The sequence below is a fragment of the Ixodes scapularis genome, unplaced genomic scaffold (genome assembly GCF_016920785.2).
Source record: "Ixodes scapularis isolate PalLabHiFi unplaced genomic scaffold, ASM1692078v2 PGA_scaffold1__304_contigs__length_218370807, whole genome shotgun sequence".
NCBI classification, from domain to species: Eukaryota; Metazoa; Arthropoda; class Arachnida; order Ixodida; family Ixodidae; genus Ixodes; species Ixodes scapularis.
In genome coordinates, this window is record NW_024609846.1 from 71369297 (window position 1) to 71391184 (window position 21888).

Sequence of the window (21888 nt, forward strand, 5' to 3'; positions counted from 1 at the left end):
CAAAAAATATTTACAAAATTATTAAAGTTAATTGCTCGAATGGTTAGGAACAAGCAGGTCACATTACTGCGTAAAGAAGATAATAGTTTTCATAGTTTAACTTGCATACCAAACGGCAAAAACGAGGGACATAAGACATCACTATTTTATTTAACTATTGCTTTGATATTTAATAGGTGTTTATGGAGCTTTTTTTGTTAATATTGATTCCTTTGCGACATCAAACTTTTTTCAATATTTCTTTCGGAACCCTATTTTTTCCGCATACTTCCGAACGATCATCACACCTTTTTGGCATAATGAAACATGAATTTCGACAACAGGTAATAATTTTCCTATAACAACTCTTCTGGAAAACGTGACATGCATTGCATTCAAATCTTTATGAAACGATCTAGCTAAGGTGAACATGTTTAGCATGCAAAATACGTTTTCTGTTAAAAATAAAGTCAGACCAGAAGCAGATAAGTCGTGTTTGTGAACGAAGACACATTCCGGTGTACAGTAAAGTATTTCTAAGATAGGAAAACCAGTAAGTGAGGGACATTTTTCTTTTTACTAAGCTAGCTCTGAATTTGAAAATGACATTTTTAAGGGTGTGGAGCCTTAAAGGGGCGTAGTCATCAAGTTAAGCTTCGCCCAACGGCCGTGAAGTGCAACGTATATAAAGAGGGGAGCCGAAATACAGTTCATCAGTTCTAGCTTCCCAGCAAGACTAACTTTTTCAGCCATGGTATGTTTTGAATTTGATTACAAACTATGAAGATTTCTTTTTACAAGAGAGATAAAACGAATTACTTGTAGCACTCTGACGCATGAGGAGATGTCGAAGGCCGCAGCCTTCACGTGGCATTTGGCCAAAGGGCCCTATTTTATGACAAATTTGGAACTGCGGGAGGCTAGATTTTGTGAACATGTGGACAAGCACATCGGTGATTTTAGCTTGGACTAAAAGCCAAACGAAGAGCGAGTGTCAAATCTGCGTCAAATTTGGCAAATGTAGAACAATTTTTTTTTTAAATGATTGGCAGGCTTGAGCCGAAATGGCTGTGAATCGTGCGAAGTGTTTTGAGGGGCACTCGGGCTTTAAGAGTTGCAGAACGTCACTGGCAGACAGAGAGATAGGACGACATTCCCCCAGCTCTCTTCGTGTTTCGTAAAGTTGTACGAACAACTTCAGAATAGCCCACTTCATGTAACGTGAAACGTTTGTTGTGATTTGCTTATGAATTTTCCAGCAGTCTACGCGCAAAATCAGAAATCTTCATAAATTCTTATTAACTTGTTCGTATTCTTGTACGCCGCTAAAAACAAAAATAAAAATGTGGCAATAGTTTGGTAAGTACTGTGATAGGTATTTCATCCCTGCGACTAATATTAGAATATTCGCTAAAAATGTGTTTCTAGTAAGACTACAATTTGCGAATTTCCAATAATCTGCTCTGCGTTGTACGCACCAGGAGTCCGACTGGTAGACATCGTGTTGACCACGAATACGACATAAATTAATGTAACTGCAAACTCCATTTTCTGACGCCGCATTATTTCTGCAGTTCCGTAGCGTGCTGGTCCTGGCCCTGGCCACTTGCGCCTTCGCTGGCTACCTCGGCTACGGCGGCTACTCCGTGGCTGCCCCTCTGGTGAGCTCCTACTCCACCGTCAGCCATGCTCCAGTTGTTTCAACCCTCGGCTATGGCCATGGTCTTGGATACGGCTACGGTCTTGGCTACGGCCACGGTCTTGGCTACGGATATGGTCTGCACGGCTTGGGTCTTGGCTACGGTGGTCTCGGCTACGGCGCCTTCTACAAGAAGTGTAAGTGGGCCATGGATAATTACATAATATCGATTGTGAGCACATCCAACAGACCCAGGAGGTATGAATATTGTACAAATATAATTTGCACTATTTATTTTTTGTAAGGCAAAAATCTCAGGGTTTATCTTAATGAAGTCAATGTCCTACTAAATTATATAATATACAATAAATAAATAAGCGTTTACATTTGAGATTTAAAGACTAACCGACAAAACTGAACGTGGGTTATAGTGGTTGTTTTTGGAGTGTTTGCTTTTTCGACATTATTATTAACAGCCTACTTCTTTTCTTCCGCAGAATTTGTTGATCTGAGAACGCCTGGTCAAAGTCTTTTGAACCTGTACTCCATTCCACGTGGAGTGCTCGTGCAAAGAATGAAATGAACCGCAATAAACAAACAGTTCTTGAAAACACCATAACCTAATGTGTTTGAAATGTGTTCTAGAAATCAAATTTTGTTACCCCGGCAATTCCAGATTGGTAACACTGGGCAAGGTTCTCAATTGAGTAAGCTAGGTGTCAAGTGTTCTACAATTTTTGATTCAACCGCGGATGGCGACTGGGATCACGAAGTAATGAAAGAAATATAAATTTTGATTTACATTTTTGCTTACAACTTGCGTTATACATGCTCGTTACCAATACACTAGGCAGGACGCGTCCCGCGAAACTGTCCATAGACCCCGTTAAGGAATATTTACTTTCCTTCGAGAGGAAAACTTTTCATACCGAGCTCGCCGATACGATGGACCATCGAAGCGTTTTCTCTTTCTCTTTGTCTGCCTTTGCTCCTCGGCGAGTAACACGTTCCTCGGAAACTACGCAAGACATCAAGTGTAGTAACACTTGGGTACTTACGGAGCAATAAGTCCACTTTTATGGGAACCCGAACCCTGCAAATTTTAACGCTGAAATGGTCAATGTAAATCCAACCCTTGTCCTAAAGTGTTGGCACGCATTTTCATTATAAACAAGAAAAGAGTGCCGAATAAACATAAGGACGAACAAGTACAAAACAGGACAGGGAGAAATCGCATCTAAGTTTAGTGGGGAAAACACCATCTACTTCTAGACCAATGAAAAAGACTAGTCTTATTGAAGCCGGCAGGAACCCGTATGTTCTCAAAAATTCAAGCTTAGCATGTGATACACTTATCTATGGTTCTTATTACAAAAGCATTATGAATTCACTTGCCTGACACTGCCTCTTTGTTTCTCACTACACCCTTGATGTCATTAAATGACGTGAGCAAGTGAACCTATTGCAGTGAGTAGCCAGTTGTCCCGCCGGGCTTGCTTTTGGAGCCGGCACATATTTATAGTTAGATTTGAGTTATCCACATTTCAACATCACCACATTGGCGTGCGCACAAGTCAGCGGTCTCGAAAAAAATCTAGACTATAATCCGCTCATATGCAAATTTTCTTGACGATTATTAGTTTAAAAGCAAGAGCAAATCACAACAAAATAATATTTTTTGTAAGGATAGCTAAGTCCTTACTAATTCATGGCAATATTCCTATTTCGACGAATCATAAGGATCAACCAAGCCTTAGACTTTTTTTTTTAATTTTGCACATCAAACATGCGGATTCTTACGAAGGCCATAATCCGCAACAAATATCATGAACCCGAAGTCATTAGAGGAAAAATATCAATGTGTTTTCAATTATTGTCGGCAATGAGCGCTTCTCGGCTGGTGCAGCGTTCCTACATAAAAATGGGAGCGTTGCTCGTTACGAAAACTAGGGAATGTCACGCACAGCATGTACAAGATTTAACTGCACGCGGTGCACCATAAAGCACTTGGATGTCAATGTTTTCATTTTGTAATCACTGTTTCATATTGTTACTCTAACTGTGGAGGATTAGAATATTGAAAAGACAAGTAAAACATTTTGTGATTTTGCTCTTATTCTTTGTCATATACAGGCCAACGTTAACTAACATACCCAGAAATGAATGCCATCGTATGCTTGCGCCATCTCCGTGGCGGGTTACGCAACTCTCCAATAGAAGCCCGTGCATTTAATATATAAATATTTGTCCCTCTTGTTCCCCTTCTCCAGGGTTTACTTTCGTCATTCTTGTCCAGCTCGCTTGCACCTTGCATTTAATTGCATTATAATAAAAACGAATTCCGGTGTCTGCTAAGCACAAGAACAGCCTACAAGCAATGTGGGTTTAATTTCTCACCTGCTGGTAGCTTTCGCACTATCGCTGATGCTTGCAATTAAATGTGAGACTAAAGTATTTTTTTTTCGTGGTGTTTATACTTACTGTTATTCTGAAGCAATGCTCAGTGCGCATCGACTATACACAAAATGCGGCTCTGGTACAAAAATGATATTACTAAAGTGATAAGATTATTACATTGCTTGATTCTCTCTATTTTCACAAAGGTAACACACTGGCCTCGGTCGGGTAAGTGGACTAGGGAAAGGTAGGGAAGATGTGTATGAAGTAAATGTATGGGAAGAGTTATGTACAGAGTTTTTCTCTTAAATGAGCAGTAAAAAGTAAGATTCCACTTCACTTAAAAGCAATTAACTATGAGTAGACATAAAATGTTTAGACTTTTGGCTGAAACACCATAATAAAAATAAGGTTGGCTGTAAAGTTTATTAATTGGTATGAAATTTTTATTAAAAAATTACACTTCATATACACTTCGCAAATATGGTAACCAACCGTCTTGTCTTTTTTTTACCAGTGTGTTGGTCTTTTTTCGGTTACTTCAGTTCCCACAAATTATTGTTGTATCGACACTTGTCTGTAATATAAGGCATTTTGATGCGACTTGCACAAACAACAGTAGTGATGATAAAAATAAACACATTACTTTTCAGTACCTAAAAAACATCATAAATATACGTTTCTCCCCGCTTTTCCTCACACGCTTGAAACGACGTTGCAATTCTACAAGAAGTGTGTGCAGCGAACTGTTTTGACGATCCAAAAAGGTGGGCAGTGATCACCGGCAACTTGATATTTTCGACAGGCAAAAGTCTGAGCCAGAGCAGGTACGAGACCACTCGAGCGGCATTCTCGTGAGTGCGAGTTTTAGCTCGGGACGACGTTGCAATCCTCAAGAAGTTCGTGCAGTGAACTGTTTTGACGATCCAAAAAGGTGGGCACTTTAACCCGTTTTCATCCGAAACCAGTTTACCAGTTTGGTAGATTATTTGCCGGCAAACAGATTTCGCTCGAATGTCACCGGCAGCCCCTTTCGTATACCAGACGACCCGGTTTTCCCAGAAATCTTACCCGAAACGGTTGACTCGCTTCCCTGTTTACCAACCTTCGAATTCACTCCAAGCCGACGCGAGGGGAAGGGGAAGCCGAGACGAGCCGGGGACTGGGTATGTAATTATGGTGCCTAGCACCAAGGGCGAGTCCCCACGCACCCTCTCTCCCTCGCATTGGGTTCGTGGGGAAAATGCAACAGGGTCGTTTTGCTGACTTTTTTTTTAAAGAAAACCGGTCGCTTTGTCCGTCAACGAGCAACGGCCGGCCAGGAACGAACGCTCAGTCTCGGCTTCTCGTTCCATGTGTGCCACCTGTATCTTCCAAAGCAGCTGGTTGTGCAGATGAAAAGAACATTTTTTTCAGTGACCTGTTTCTTACGCCTCTTTGTCCGTCCGTCTTCAGAAGCATCCAGCGAGCGAAAAACACTGTGCCCAAGATTTCTCAACGTCGGCGGATGTTCGCTTCGCGCTTTCGTGGTTTTCGCTAAGCGTGCTAGTGACGCCTGCGCACACGCGGCGGCGGCATCAGGGACGACATCGTGAGTGTGGCTGGGGTTTCTCAACGGCGGCGGATGTTAGTTTCGCGCGTTCGTGGTTTTCGCTAAGCGTGCTACTGACGCCTGGTGCACCCGCAGCGACGGCAACGGGGACGACATCGTGAGTGTGCCCGGGATTTCTCAACGGCGGAGGATGTTTGCTCCGCGCGGTCGTGGTTTCGCTAAACGTGCTGCTGACAGTATACGCGTGTGTGCCCGTGTGGTGCACCTGCACGGTTTTATTAGTTAAACTACCGTGCGTCTAGGATTTTACCCAGCGGCATTGTAAGTACCTTGAAAGATATATTTTGCGGCAAAGAACTTGGTTGTTCCTATTTGGTCTGATTGATTTTGTCTACAGCTGTGCAAATTATTTCACTGGTATCTACCCTGTTAAATAAATACATAGAACCTTCAGGTCTATATGGGCTAACCGATTGTTACCGAATCGTCCAGCATCTGGTAAGCATAACCAACCACGGTTCGTAGGCTTCCTCCTAAGTGCCTTCCGTTGACGTCCAAAAAAAAAAAAAAAAAGAAAAACACGGTAAATTCCGGCCAATTTGGTTATCTTCTGGTAAATTCTGCTTTTACTGGAAGTGAAAAGAGTCGCATAATCTAGTAAAACAGATTTTTACTGGAAATGAAGTTCCGGTAAAACTCCGGTGACATTCTGATAAAATATATGATGACATTCAGGTAAAAATCATGTAACATTCCTGCAAAACAACCGGTGACATTCCAGTAGGATATCCACCGACATTCCGGTAAACTACGGCTTTACTGGAAGTGAAAACAGTCCCATAATCCAGTCAAATAGACTTTTACTGGAAATGACATGCCGGTAAAAAATATTTTTCAATAGGGTAATCTTGCTATCGTCATAAAAACTATCCTACATAAATTGAAGTGGTCAAAATACTTTTTTCTAAATTAGTCAAGCACAGAAGAGCATGCTGGGAACGTAGGTACGCGCGCCACACGTACTCGCCTTTTTTGCATGAAATACCCCAAGTAAATATCCAAAATGCATCACGCACGCGTTTTTTTTTTGTTTGTTTTGTTTTTGAACAGTCACTACTGCAGACGGCAGCACATGCAAGGCGTGTACCTACGTTTCAGCATTCTCCTTGGTGCTTGGGGAATTCTGAAAAAGGTCTATTGACGCAGTAGGCGGATGTCATGAGTGTTGATTTACTCAGTTTACGCAAGGTCTAAAGCGAATTTCTACACATTGGTCGTTCTTCTTGTTTTAGTAATACACTCACATCTAAACATGTGCCTTGATCTTGTTAGCACATACTTCGTAGAGAGTTTCTTTGAAGCCACGGTAAGCTTCGTACATTTTGTCTTTCTGAAAGTAGGTCAATAAATGTATACATTGAGAAATTTCAAAAACATTGGTAAGTCTTTGAAATATCAACTTCCAGCACTTGCAAAAAAATGTTATCTGAAAATTATATCCTTGCTTAGCGGATTATTTAAAAAGAGAAAAATATGCGTACATTAATTGGTTAAGAATAAGCTGGTATGTGTTTCCGAGTATCTATCAACGGGTAAATACACCACGTTATATTTCCAAAATCACAATTAACGTGCTGCGACCAAAGTCGTTTTAAATGTATTGTGTACAGTACTTTTTTTTAAGTACGCACTTTTATTTGTTTTGACATCGAACGGAACCTACCCTATCCATTCGAATCCATGGAACAAAAGACAAACGTTTCTGTGGATTCACACTCTCAGACCACTCTGCGTACCGTGCCTGAAGCTTATTACCCTCGGGGCCATTGTTGCACTTGGCCAGGACTCCGAGATTGAAACCAGACTTTTGGACACACTGTTATGGGGGATGAAGAAAAATTAAAAGATATTTAGGAAATGTTGGTCAAAATAAGATCAAACAGCGTGTTATGCAGCACTCCCACAAAGAGGAAAGGGTCAACGACAAAATAAATGAATCGCATGATTAACACTGATGAGGTTTACACCTAAGCATTCCGGATTTCGGTTACGTTTTTCTTTTCAGCTGCGACTGCGATGTAGACCAACTGACAGACGAATGAAGCGAAATTTCCCGCACGCTGCCGTCTAATGACTGACCCAGGATGACGTAGCGTCATTCAAACCGTGTTCAGGTGAAATGGTTAGTGAGCGGGAAAAAGCAGAATATAGCATCCCAATACCCTGATGGCCGAATTAATAAAGGGGCCTCGATATGAACTCGACTTGAACTCGACTCGAAACTCCACTCGAGGCCGTGTTTGAGCTTAATAAGCTGAACTCCACTCCAAACGCTCTTCGACTCGAGGAAATACGCGACTCTTTTCTCGAGAATCTCAAGGTAGGTACGGCTGTTCCTCGAGCCGGTCCTCGACTTGAGTTTGAAGTGTCATGGTGACCGACGAGTCGTTCGCAGAGTACATGAACTTCGTTTTAAGGCTGCGGTACCACGGCGGCCATCTTGAACAAAACATTAGTTGAACCACCAGGGCGGCGTTGGCTGTCCGTATGAGCAAATGCTGCAAAACCTGCGCGCCAATTTCGAAACCCTTTTTTCCGTCGCTTGCGACCTTGAGTTTCCTTCTCCACTCTTACGCCCCTCCTTTCACGTGTTCACCCTCTGGCGCGTCGCGCCCACGTTCATTGTTGGGAGGACAATGTACCGGATAATCCCCAACTTGAGGCCCCCTGCCAAAATTGTCCGGCTGCCAAGTGATTTGAGCGAGATGGGGTTTTGAAGCGGTATGGAAAAGTGGGACCGTCAATTTTGAACTATGCCTTTTCGATACTGCATAAGTTGTGTACGGGGCTGGCCAAGGCACGGGCGCGAGGACGTAACTGTATACAATGCTTGGGTTGCAGGAGCACTCGCGCGTAGAAATGGTAGGACGCGCTTTCTGAAATCACACGCCTACATTCCGCAGCGTTGCAATCCTACGAGTAAAACAGAGTACATCTTCGGACAGTGCATAAGTTGATGCCGGCCGTACGAAAGACACACCTCGCGCTTCCTGTCACTACTGCCTCTGCTTGCACGCGCTGCCGATTGGCGGTCCTTTCTTTATTTTGTTTCGTCGCTCTTTTGAAAATACTGAAACTAATATTTTCTCAGACCCTGCTCATCGTACCTCTGCACTACAGTTGTGTAAAAACATTGTGATGTAATTTGAGATATGGGACGGAGTGTCTACATTCTTAATTCGTGTGTAATGCCGGCATAATATTCCTTTGCTGCCAGAGGGTCAAAATAATGGTAGGGTCGGCAGCAAAAACAATTTCAATGACCGAATTATGATCAAACACCAGTAAGAACATAAAAAAGAAATCACATGGGGACAATAAAAATATTGCTACAAGAGGATGGTGCGCGGGGCACAAACAATATTCGGAGTGACGTTGAGGGAACGCGACAAGCCATGGAGATCTTTCCTGATGGCAGCCGTAAAAGTTGATCTGGTGCCTCGTTTTGATCGGCTTTGCACGGAAACTCGTCGACTACCGACTAAGATGTCAGTGGTGAACATAGTGAACATGAACTGGATGATTTTTTTTTTGTTTTTGTTTCTGTAGTTAAATGAGAGTATGAAATTATGAGACGTCCGCTGACGCTTGCGTCGGCTAACGGAACCTCAATCGCCGATCGCGGCCGATGTCATGGGCGTATACAAATACATCAAGCCGTCTGGGCGGGAGCAGTTGAAGCGCCGCACTTTTTTGGCCGGTCAGTAGAGACTCCGCGAATTTTGACTCGAGGCTACTCTGTGCGGAGGGAGCCGCTACTGAGCGCGACCAATCGGAAACCAAGGATGGCTGAAATTTCCTAATTGCCATGAGATTTGCAAATTCGTTCTTCCCGTCGTAGTAAATTCGTCCGAATCGCTATTCGATTTACTAATCGATTATTTGGATGAAAAGATATATTTCAAAATTCGTACGTGGCTCACCAAATGGCAATAAAATTGGTATAGGATTTCAAACCGATATAGTGTCACCCTAATTTACAAACTTGTTTCACTTGAAATTAGAGTTCACGCGCAAGCGAGCTGGTGGAAGCCTATACTAAAAAGGCCAGAAACAAGAGAAACAAAAAATAAATAAATAAGAGCGGGATAAGCGCAACACAGTCTCAAATCAGTTGAAAATGGTTACTTGGTAAGTGTAAATGTCCAGACATTGTATTAGTAAAATATATATATATATATATATATACATATATATATATATATAAAGTCAAAAATGCGTACTGTCGGAGTTATTAATTCGAAGTTTATTCCAACGTTTCGAGCGGGGACCGTTCTTCATTAGGTGATGAAGAGTGGTCCCCGCTCGAAACGTCGTAGTAAACTTCGAATTAGTAACTCTGACAGTACGCATTTTTGTCTTTGTATATATATATATATATATATATATATATATATATATATATATATATATAGAGAGAGAGAGAGAGAGAGAGAGAGAGATAGGTAGATAGATATTTTTCACTATTTGCTGACGGCCGAAACTAACTATGCAACACAATTTTCGCTAAAGGCTACCGTTATTTACAAAATATGACGAGCGTAGTTATTATATCTGCAATAATTTGATAGCAGAAACATAATTCGATCAAGCTACTTGATGAGTTGGCGTTCAATGAAGCGGTGCTCGATGAAATGTCCACTATTCGATGAAACGCCAATCAGTAAAACAGAGCTTCATCGGACGAAGATGCCTAGCTGTTGTGATCCGCAATATTTCGCGCAAAAACGAAAGACACCAGAATAAACAACAAGTAAAACCACAGAGCTGCCCCGCCTCATATCACCCTCAGTTGGAGCTCGACTGACACATCGCGCCGATCAAGCATCACCAACAGCTCAACACCTAAACGCCACGGCGTTCACTATCTTTGTTTGGGTGATTCCACCCACTAATATAACAACTCATACAATGCGCCGTGATAAAGTGCTTTTTGTCTTTGTGTATGTGTTTTCGTGACATTTAACCTCTGTTTGCGCTCTGACTAAGAATGAAACCATGTATACTAAAACATCGATAGTGGTCTCTATTTTTAGCAACGCTCGCACACGTCTTGTTTTTGACGCAGCGGCATTCTCATCTCCCATGCACGGACAATTGGACAAAATAGGTTGGTCGGCCTTCACTCATTAGCTGCGGAACGTTTTGACCGTGACGTATGTATAATTCAAAGAAGCACCGACAGGCGGGTGCCCCTTTGAAAACAAATCATGCTCGCGTAGAGATATTTAGCGGCTATAGTATAGTCCGTGGGTATTTATTTCTAGGCCAACTCGTCGGCGTCAGTCGGTACAGGCGCTGGAGGCGTGATGAAAATGCTGGCAGATGTCGGCTTGACGAGCCCCACACTCTCCCCTTACAGCAGATGGCAAATAAACCAACAACAATATTTGTCGACGGGCAATTGATTGAAGAGGCCAATCGGTAGTAGGATGACTCGACAAAGGGTAATTCATCAAAAATTCCAACTCGTTGACAATTGTCTGTGAGGCCATTCAGTTTCCACATTGCACTCATCTTCTGTATTAGAACACATACACATGTTAGACATTTTAATATAAGCAAGTTTCGGGCACCGGATATTTTTTTGAAAAGCTGTTTCACCGAATTTCGCATCTCCCGGTTCGTCGAATTTTGATATAAAATCATAATATAATTATTATACTTGTCACTTCTTCAGTTAGAAATGGTTACAAATAATTATAAAATAAAAGTAGGCTTTCGCAAAAATTATGTCGATTATAGGCTATGCCAACATAGCCGAACAGTAAAAAAAAATGTTATGAGGGTGTTTTTGTTAGGGTTCAGGAAAGACAAAGGCGATTCTTCAAATGAGCACTGGTCACACAGGCCGACTGGTAACATAATTAAAAAAAAGCACCGACTTCACAGAACAGGAAAGAACAATTTCACTAGACGTTTCGCCTCCCTTGCGGGAGGCATCTTCAGTAGTTACACAACAATGCCTGTGTAAGCTTCGTGGAGAGGGCCGCGTTTTTTGTTACACACGGATGTGTGTGTCCCTGCGAACAAACCACGATTCTAGGAGTTTTCGGGACCCCCATCTGTCCTCCCTCGCCAAGGTCGTCGCGGCCGGGAAGTCAAAATAATGCCCTATTGTCCACACATAGTACACCAGTTCAGACTTCCGTCGGGTCGCGTGGGATGCGCACGTGACGTCACGCTGGTGTTTACAAAGCAAATGAAAAGTTCAACCTCAAGTCAACGCTATTTATCAAATATGTCCGTACTTCGTGGAGAGGGCCGCGGTTTTTCTTACACACGGATGTGTCTCTGAGAACAAACACGATTTTAGGAGATTTTCGGGACCCCCATCTTTGTCATAGGGTGACTCGTCTATCGGACTGTTCGTCGCAGTGAGAGTACAGGGAAAAATAATAATTCATACCCTATATCGTGCAGAAGAGAAGAATATTAAAAAAAAAGAAAACGAAGCGAAAATTTCGATTTCCCTTCTTGTGGACAGGGCATTGTAGGTGAACGTGGCTTCCTTGTTTGATTCGCCAAAGTAGCAACAAAGCGGCATTTTACGATCGAGGGAGCACCGTCGGAAACACTGCCCAAAATAATTTTATAGGGAGTTTCACGGCTTTCTACTGCGACATAAGCACGTGGATAGAAAAACAAATATTGACAACAATAAATGTCGAATATTTTTGGCACGCTCACACCTGGTTTTTCTTTATAATTTGATGACTCATATGTTGATTTTGTTTGCGGAACCGTACTTCTGACCGGCAATTTTATTGCGTAGGCGAAGCTTTTGCGTGCGATCCACTAAAGTTAATTATTTTGGGGTGTCCAAGTTGAAGCGGTGCGTGTCATTTTTCGATCTCTGTCCGAATGATACAAAGTTTCACGTTTTCACCCTGTGAGTGAAGTGAGTTGGTCAGTGCTAGCATCGAAGGCTAACTTCGAACTCTAATTTGGAAATAATGTCTCTGTTGCCGCATCGCGGACAAAGATATATATGCTCTTATCACTGTAGCAAAATAATGTGGCAGGATTTGTGCTCTTGTTATGATCGTGTACCATTGTAGTCGACGTCATCCCAGCACGGCGTATCGTTTTTGTATTCGGCTCAGCCCTGCAAACCACACTTAGGAAAAAAATGAAAGTTTGCACCTTGTTTGTTCAATTTTTTTGTTATACTGCAGAAACACATTGCGCCCCGTGTTTTTGAAGGCACGGTAGACGGTGGTGACGGTGAAGTGACCGACCCCCATGTCAGCCGGCGTCTCGCTCGACCTCCTCGGAGGACCGGTCGTTTTTACTGGTGACTGGTGCATACGTGGAGCAACTCCGCGCGCATTGCGTTCTTCATCTCAGAGAACGCAAATACATGACTCAGCTCTATCTCGTCATCGCTCCAAAATGACAAGTGGAATTCGCAACTGTAGTCGGTGACAGGTCAAGAACGAAGTGGGAGCTCCTCCCACCCTGTTCCACTTCAGCGGAGCGAACGGGGAGAGGAGGTCGCCCCCTCTCCAGCGTTCGCAAATGGCAAATTTTAGTTTATTAGGCCACTAACTGTCAATTTACGCTCGTTCCTTTACGTCCGCCGCAGCCGATAATGTTATCCCCGGGAATACCAAAAGTATAATTTCTTTCAGCAAAAAAAAAAACAAAAAAAAACATAATAATAAAACGCCCGGTATATCGCAGCTTTGACAACGCTTCACGTGTGTGAGGTTCGATGACCGACAGAGAACCACCGCTGGCCGTGCTCCCGAAGCGAGGAAGTGCAATTTATGGAGACCGATCATATTATCAGAAAGGTGCAGACTAGAGAGCCTTCATGTGCGCGAAGCGCACATGGAGGCACTCTAATGCAGACAATCCAGGAAAAGTATTCTTGCAACTATGAGGTTCCAGTTGTACTTACACATGCATTATCGTCAAATTTAACGGAGTTCCTTCCAACACTAAAGAGTTGTCAAGAGTGAAGGTTATAAAGGAGAATATCAGCAGGAATCTATTGTGTGTTTACTGAAAACAAAACAAGCATCAGAAAAACGCATTTGGGCGGCCGGGGAGGCCAGAAGCACGGACTGCGCGCACCCGAATGGGAGGACACTCCTAGCAATCTGTTTTCAGAGCCACGGTATGCCGGCTGCCGGCCAAATGTCCACTTTAATTCTATTATGGCTTTCGAAACGTAAATACACGCTCGAGAATTTTCAACAATATCACGCGAGCGCCGACCGGCCTGTAGATCAGCGCATCGTCACGGCGCGAAGTAGCGATATCAATGACAGTACGCGCGTGCGCAGAAGAAACGCGCCGAAGTCGGCGTCGGCTGCTAAGCTGTTTCCCCAATCACGACCCACCCCTGGCGCGACGCCCACCGCTTGTTCCACCCCATAAGCAGGGGACCTAGTAATCAAAGCGACACACACGGTACGCAAACACGAACAGCAGCCAGTAGGAAGGACACCGACACGAGCTTAGTCAGCGAACGAAAAGACAGACACAAACTTCACTCTAGGCAAACAGAGCAGGGGTAGTTACAAGGATGAGAGGCGTGCGCAGACGTTGGTAAGCAGTGCACAATAAATACGCGAAAACTCGCAGCAACCGAAGAACCACGCAGCAAACACGTACGTGCACACGCACCAGAAGCACGTGCGTTACGCTGCGTATCTACGCGGAACTGGCGATTTTGGCATTTCGGCATGGAGAATAGAAGGGTAGGAGAGGGCATGAAATCAGCCGCGTAGCCTCTACAAGCCATGCTCCCTTGACGCCTAACCTCTTTCTCATTTTCCTCCTTACTCTCCTCACTTACCATGCCAACGTGACCACATCACATGACCGTAGCTAGCCTTCGTGTAGCTATGGTGTACTAGAATACACCACAACCTAGCCTTCGATCTGATAAAACCTACCGGACGGAGCGCGCGCAAGCCTGCAAGGAATCTTCTACAATCAACCATCCATCTCGCACGTGACATGTCACGCGCACCAATCGCCAGACAGATTAGCGGTCACGCTGGGCACAAAATCGTTTAAACTTTTTATGAAGAAACTGGAAATTGTAAGTTTTTGTTATTATCTTGAGAACCTACCTCTGCGTAGGGTTGAATGCACAAGAGATCTAGGAGTATATATTGATTCATCTTTGTCATTCAATGAACATGTTTCCAACATCACAAATGCTGCCTATCGGACGCTAGGTGTTATTTCGAGAATAACACGTGAATTCCCTTCGTCAGCTTGCATATTCATTTTGTATTTTTCATTAATACGTAGCAAGCTTGAGTTTAGTTCTGTTGTTTGGAATTGTATTGGTAATGCAAGCCAAGCAAAAATCGAAAACGTGCAGAGACGTTTCTTCCGTATTGTATATGATCGCTATATTGGCCGCAGTGTTTATTATGAGTATAACAGGCTTTTACGACGATGTGATTGTACCACACTAAGCTCGAGAAGACTTGAGCGCGATCTAGTTTTTTTGTATAAATGCGTTTATGGTTGCATTGACTGTTCGACCCTTACATCAGCTATTAGCATATATGTACCGCGAGTGCTTTTGAGGGTTAATCCTACTTTCTCAGTTCAAAAAATCAACCTCTCCAGTCCCATGAACCGCATCCAACATTTTTATAACAGGTTCAGTACAACCAGCATCGACATCGACATTTTCAACTCAAGTGTTCAAGCGTTTAGGTGTTCTCTGGCTGATATTTAACTGTTACCTATTTCCTGTTCCCCCATAATAGATATTAGCTGTTGCATGTGCTGTTGATTTTGTTATGTGTGTTTCTTTTGACTCTGTGCATCATTACATAGGCTACTCGCCGTTCATGAGCACGAAAAATAAATGAATGAATGAATGAATGAATGAATGACTAGGCTTCACCAATATTGCAAAGTGCCCCCTCCTAGTACTTCTGACCTCCTTGCATTTCGGTAATTTGAAACTTCGATATCGATTGCGTGAACAATTTATTCAGCAAACTGAACCGGTGGAGCCTCGCATAAAAAAAATCGTTTGACAATATGAAAGCGACTGAAATTCTTCCTAAAAGCTATATTAGCAGAAAGTACGGTGTTATAAAGGACCTCACGAGTTTCGACCAAGTTTTCCAGCACGTTATTTTGCAAGAAACCGAAGAAGCCAAGTGTACAACCAGTTTCCGAAGCTGGCAACCACAGCTAGAATCAGCGCCATCCTCGGCAGTTTCCTGAACCTCGCGTAGTCACATTTCAGCCACCGCCACATAGAGGACGCAACCAGACATCCAATTTGTGTTTTCTGTATGTTTTATGATTTGTTTTAATAAATAGGCTCGATTAGTGAAAATGTGGGCTAATAATCAGGACCTGGAACAGTAATCTCCATTTAATACTAAAAATATAGGCCTAAATGTCTGCCAAAAAGGGTCAAAATACTCGGTTTTGACTATCAACAAATTCGTGATTTCGCCTATATTCAAAGTTTTTTTATGGAGACTCAAAGGTGAAATTTAGAAAAAGGGCCTCTAATGACACAGGAGAATATGTTTTTCTTTGCAGGTCTACAATTTTATTCAAATGTGCCAATCCCTAAGCGCTGTACCACTGTACTACCAAATGAAGTTTGCCAAAAAAAAACTGTTTTTGTCACTTTTCACGTGAGCACTCCGAAAAAAGTTTAGGCCATATTACAATGAAATTTAGCGTAGCTCTTTCTACCATAGTTGCAAACACATGTAAAAGGTTTCAAATAAAATGACCGAGTAGGCGGCCAAAAATCCGCGACTGAATGTGCTTCCGCGAGGCACCTTTTTTAAAGTAAATATCTGTCAAAATAAAATGAAAAACAAAAAAAGGGCCTCTAATGACAATGAACGAACTCTTCTTCTATAACATTCTAAAATTTGAAATAAATTGCTCCAATTGTGCACCCTGTACCACTGTACTACGAAACCATGTTTTGCCGAAAAGGCCAATGTTCGCGGGTGCCTACTGAATTAGCGTTTTGCACTAGGAAAACAAATCCTACATCAGAGGAAAGATAATGTTGTACAGGACAAGATGATATATAACACATAATTTTAGGAAGCTTGAACACGCCACAATCGCATTCGAAAACGTGCGGAAAGCGTCATATGTCATGGCCGCCGTGGGACCGTAGCCTTAAGCGCAAAAGAGGTATTCTACACACAAACAAAAAGGGGGTGTGGCCCTTACACCCCTCGTCACGTATAGACGCTTTACACACGCGCCAGGTTGAGCCCCCATTGCCGACCTTCTCCGGTCTTACCGAGATGCCGAGCCACTGAAGCGGACGTTGACGAGCCTCCACAGAGGCCTATGCTGGGGAGAAAGACACAGTAGCACTGAAAGTGGCAATAACCTGTCCTGCTGTGGCAATGGTAAAGTGAAGCGAGCGGAATCAGAAGAAACAAAAATTGAAGGTCGGTTATGGCGGCGCCCTTTCACAGCTGCCTGAAAGCGTATATACGACACCCCTAAATTTCAGTTGGGCGTACAACGCACTGACGTTCAATTAACGCTACCAACTTTCACGAGCAGCTTGATAGCCGAGTTGCACAACTTATCAAAATAACTTACGCAAGTGTAACTGAGTGTAAAAAAAATTATCGGGGTTTTCATGGCCCTACTACGAAACCTCCGTGTTTTCTTTCTCTACTCTTTGATGCGTACTTTAGCTGTTTAATATCCCATATCGCACCATCATCAAGCCTCTCGTAAAACTTGGGGCCTTCAACTTGATGTCAGTGTGCAGTGAACTAAAGTTTTGGGGTGTCGTATATGTGAAAAGGGGTGTAGGGGCTACACTTTTCTTTATAGAGTGTACGGCGACGCAGGCGAAAGCCAATCGAGATATGTGACAAGACTGTGTTTAAGAAAACGCTACGCGTACAAACTTTTGACGTTGTGAGTCCCGCAAGTGGCCGTACACACTTCCTGGTCCTCGCCGTACGAGGTCTTCACCAGATGCGACGCCTAGATGCCTTTGACAACTCTCAAAGTGGCCCATTCTGCTTGCTTCAGCGTACGGAAATCCCTAACCCGCTATTTTGACAGGTATAGCATGTGTACATTTTGCACGATGTCACGCGTCACCTCCGCGATTTCCTTAGCGGCGACAATCGCTGAATCAGTCTAGGATATTAAGTTCGTGAGGGGTCTGTGGTGTTTAAGAACGCCACCGGTGCGGTTCCAGTGCCCAGTGGTGGTAAGAATGCATCTTTCCGAAATGTACGGCTTCTTAGACAATTCGTGTAATTAGAAGCGATTGCTGAAGTCTACCCCCGCTCCGCCAGGGGCAAAAATCACATAGTGCAAATAAGGTATCTTCAACAACATACTCCTCTCTAGAAGAGAGTTTTAGTAGATAGTTCCGATACCTCCGACACCCCCGATAACGATACCGGGTAGTGATACGATGCATGCGCAAGGGCGGTCGCGCAATATCGGGTATCGTTATCGGCATCACCGGAAGGATCTAATAAAACTCTCATTTGCAATGGAAACTTTGAATTCATATGTAGCGGAGTATTCCTTCCATAGACATGGCTCACATAAATATTTTTTGGAAATATAAAAAATATGACCCAAGCTACCATCGCATGAACTGACGCCCTATTGAAAAATCAGGCAAAAATCTTCCCCAGACATTCGGTGGAAGCGGATTAATTTCGACTCAATTTCACAAGAAACCAGCGTAGTTTACCTGATTTTTGGTGGAAATATTACCGCCCGCCACTTTCAGTTACCATATTTCGCTGGACGTTTTACCGGAGCCACTTTCGGTTAAAATCCGACAAGAACTTCCGGTGACATTCGGTGGAAACGGGCTAATTTCCAGTCATTTTTACCAGAAACCAGCGTAGTTCACCAGACTATGGTGGAAATATTACCGGCAGCCACTTTCACTTGAAGTCTTACCGGAAACACTTTCGATTACCCGTCGCTGGAATCCTACCGGAAGTCACTGTTGTTTGCCGGACACCGAACTTCACTGGAAGCCTACGCAAGAGGAACGGCTAAAGGCAAGAAAGCCAAGATGAGCAGAGGGACTGAGTTTGTATTGGCGGCCGCAAATGCAGCGGCATTCTCGTAAGTGCTTGTTTTAGCTCGAGACGACGGTGCAATCCTGCAAGAAGTGCGTGCATCGAACTGTTTTGACGTTCCAAGAAGGTGGGCAGTTTCGCCCGTTTTCACCCGAAACCAGCGTAGTTTCCAGTCTTTGCTAGATTATTTGCCGGTAAACAGATTTCGTTGGAATTTCACCGGCAACGGGTTCCCAGATTTCGCTGGAATGTCACCGGCAGCCACTTTCGTTTACCAGACCGCCCGGTTTTAACAGAAATCTTACCCGAAACGGGTGATTCGCATCCCTGTTTACCGAACTTCACTCGAAGCCGACGCGATGGGAGGGGAAGCCGAGACGAGCCGGGGACTGGGTGTGTAATTATGGTGCCTAGAACACAACAAGGACGAGTCCCCACGCACCCTCTCTCCCTCGCATTGGGTTCGTAGGGAAAATGCGAGAGGGTCGTCTTGCTGACTCTTGTAGGAAACCGGTTTCTTTTTCCGTCAACGAGCAACGGCCGGCCAGGAACGGACGCTCAGTCTCGGCTTCTCGTTCCATGTGTGCGACCTGTATCTTCCAGAGCAGCTTGGTGTGCAGATGAAAAGAAAATATTTTTCAGTGACCTGTTTCTTCCGTCTCTTTGTCCGTCGGGCTTCAGAAGCATCCAGCGAGCGAAAAAGGCTTTGACAAAAATTTCTCAACGGCGGCAGATATTCCTTTCGCTCGTTCGTGGTTTTCGCTAAGCGCACGTGCTACTGACAGTGTGTATGTGTCCGCTTGGTGTACCCGCGGCGACGACATAGGAACGACATCGTGATCTGTGCCCGTAATTTCTCAACGGCGGTGGATGTTCGTTCCGCGCGTTCGTGGTTTTCGCTAAACGTGCTACGAAAGTATGTGTGTGTGTCCGTGTGGTGCACCTGCTCGGTTTTATTAGTTGAACTACCGTACATCTAGGAATTTATCTAGTGGCATATGGAGTACCTTGAAAGATATATTTTTTCGACGAAGGACTCGGTTGTTCCTATTTGGTCTGATTGCTTTTGTGTACAGCTGTGCAAATTGTTTCACTGGTATCGGCCCTGTTAAATAAATACGTGGAACCTTCAGGTCTATATAGACTGACCACTTAAATTGTAATGACCGTGTCCCACTAGAGCGACAGACAGAAACAAATGACAGCGACAAGCCTCAAGCTTGATTCTTTCGCGATTTGAGAGGCGTTGTAGCATAAAGGAGGCTATGGTCAAACACGAGCATCATGCACGCGAGGGTATCTTTGGCAGGCTTGCAATCGCTCGTGCTTACTTCACGAGCACCGTACGACTAAACGCCTTCCGAGGGTACCATCACGCGTGCTGCATGGGTCGGAGGCTTGTCGCTGTCTTTTGTCTCTGCCTGTCGCTCTAGTGGGACGCAGGCTTTACCGAATCGTCCAGCATCTGCTAAACATATACCACCCACGGTTCACAGGCTTCTTTCTAAGTGTCTTCCGTTGACGTCCAAAAGAAAAACACGGTAAGTTCCGGTGAATTGCGGCTTTACTGGAAGTGAAAAAATCCCATAATCCATTCAAATAATTTTTTTAGTGGAAATAAAATTCTGGTAAAAAGCTGGTGACATTCCGGTAAAAATGTCCCGAGACATTCCGATAAAAACTGGCGAAGTTCCGGTAAAAAAGTCCGGTGACATTATGATAAAAAATCCGGTGACATTCCCATAAATTTTGGCTTTACCGGAAGTGAAAAGTGTCCCAAAATCCAGTACAATAATAGTTTACTAGAAATGAAATTCCGGTTAAAAGTCTTTTCCAATAGGGCGTGGAATCACTCTGGTGAACTGCATGGATCAGTGACAATTGTTTACCTAAGCCCCCCTCCCCCCCACCTCCCTCCCTCACTTCCCTCTTCATTATCTTTTCGTGCGGTGTCAGTAAAGAAGCCGCCGCCGCGGCCGCTTCCGTGTGTATTCAAGTATTCAGATGCCGAGGGGCGGGTTCGTAACGCGCTTGCAATAAGCCCAATGAGGGAGGCGGATTTGCTCCTATAGTTTTGCCCCATGAGGAAATCCCAACACAACATCCGGCAGTTCCCGTCACCCAAGAAATGGTGGCGCTACATCGCATCCAGTCTTTCCAGTGCCTTCGTCACAATAATGCGGAAAAGGGGAAAGATTTTTTTGTTTTGTTTTACAACACCTTAGAAATATAGTTTTCTGAAAAGCTTACGATACGCATGCGTTAAATTACCCATAAATTTATATTGCAAGCAAAAATTCCACTATCATGCTACCCTTCTCTCTCAGTGTTGTCACTCACGAGATCAGAAGGGAAGGGAGGAGTATGAGTTTTCCCGCTTCCAGGACAACCTTCCTACATTTTAATGACGCTTCGGTGTTTCGTGAGCGATCCAGAGTCTACGCCCAATCGAAGTACTGCGGAAGGCGACGAGCGGGTGCTAGAGTGCTGAAGGCGGGGCATCAGGGTGAGACGCAGTGCCGTTTTCATCCTCTCAGTGACTACACCAAAACGCGTCTTTGACATCACACCATCGCGATGTCGCTGGTATTGGCAAAGCGCATGCGTGTGCATGAGAGCATTTATTCACCAACTAGGCACTAAATGTGGACTATGCACGAGGTGCAAACTATAGAAGGAAACGATTTTTTAACCACAATTTGCCTCTACGCACTAAACTCTGAGGGCGGGCTGTCATCCGGAATATACTCTAGCAATAGGCACCAGGGAGGAATAAATACAGGGTCTGAGTTTGTATTAAAAAGCTGTTGTTAACACGCTGAAGAAGGAGAGGTGAAGCACTTGCCTTCAAGTAAGCCTTGTTTGGAGACGTTGAATTGAACATGCAGGCCAAGAACGGAAGATGAACTTTTGGGTTTGGATAGTGGTGGAAAGCGCATCCCTGCGGGGCAGTGCTAAAGTTCAAAAATTGACCTACGGATTTAATGTAGGAAGAAACGCAAGCCTCACCCGTCATTTTATAGAGCGAGGTTTACCTGAAAGAGGTTTCCTAGGCATTCCTTCAATCCGTGTTCACAAGAGAAGTTGTATCGTTTTTTAGATGGGTCCCATCTCCTCTGTAATAATTAAATTATTACATTTGTCTCTACGTACTCTTGTCTCCTCGTTTTGACTGGTATATGGGAGATTTAATGTTTAATCGTGCAAAAAGCGGT

The 21888-nt window shown here is 43.8% G+C and overlaps 1 protein-coding gene across 1 annotated transcript in view; it reads right to left on the bottom strand.

Annotated features, from left to right (window-relative positions):
• Positions 1 to 6873: 6873 nt before the first annotated feature.
• LOC115326181 (gamma-interferon-inducible lysosomal thiol reductase-like) overlaps positions 6874 to 21888 on the bottom strand; it is a 34800-nt gene continuing 19785 nt past the window's right edge. The window contains exons 4-7 of the mRNA XM_029986983.2: positions 21709 to 21789; positions 21519 to 21614; positions 7291 to 7443; positions 6874 to 6957 (exon numbers count right to left, since the gene is read on the bottom strand). Of these exons, the coding sequence (XP_029842843.2) occupies positions 6874 to 6957; positions 7291 to 7443; positions 21519 to 21614; positions 21709 to 21789 (414 nt within the window). The remainder of the gene's footprint in view (positions 6958 to 7290; positions 7444 to 21518; positions 21615 to 21708; positions 21790 to 21888) is intronic.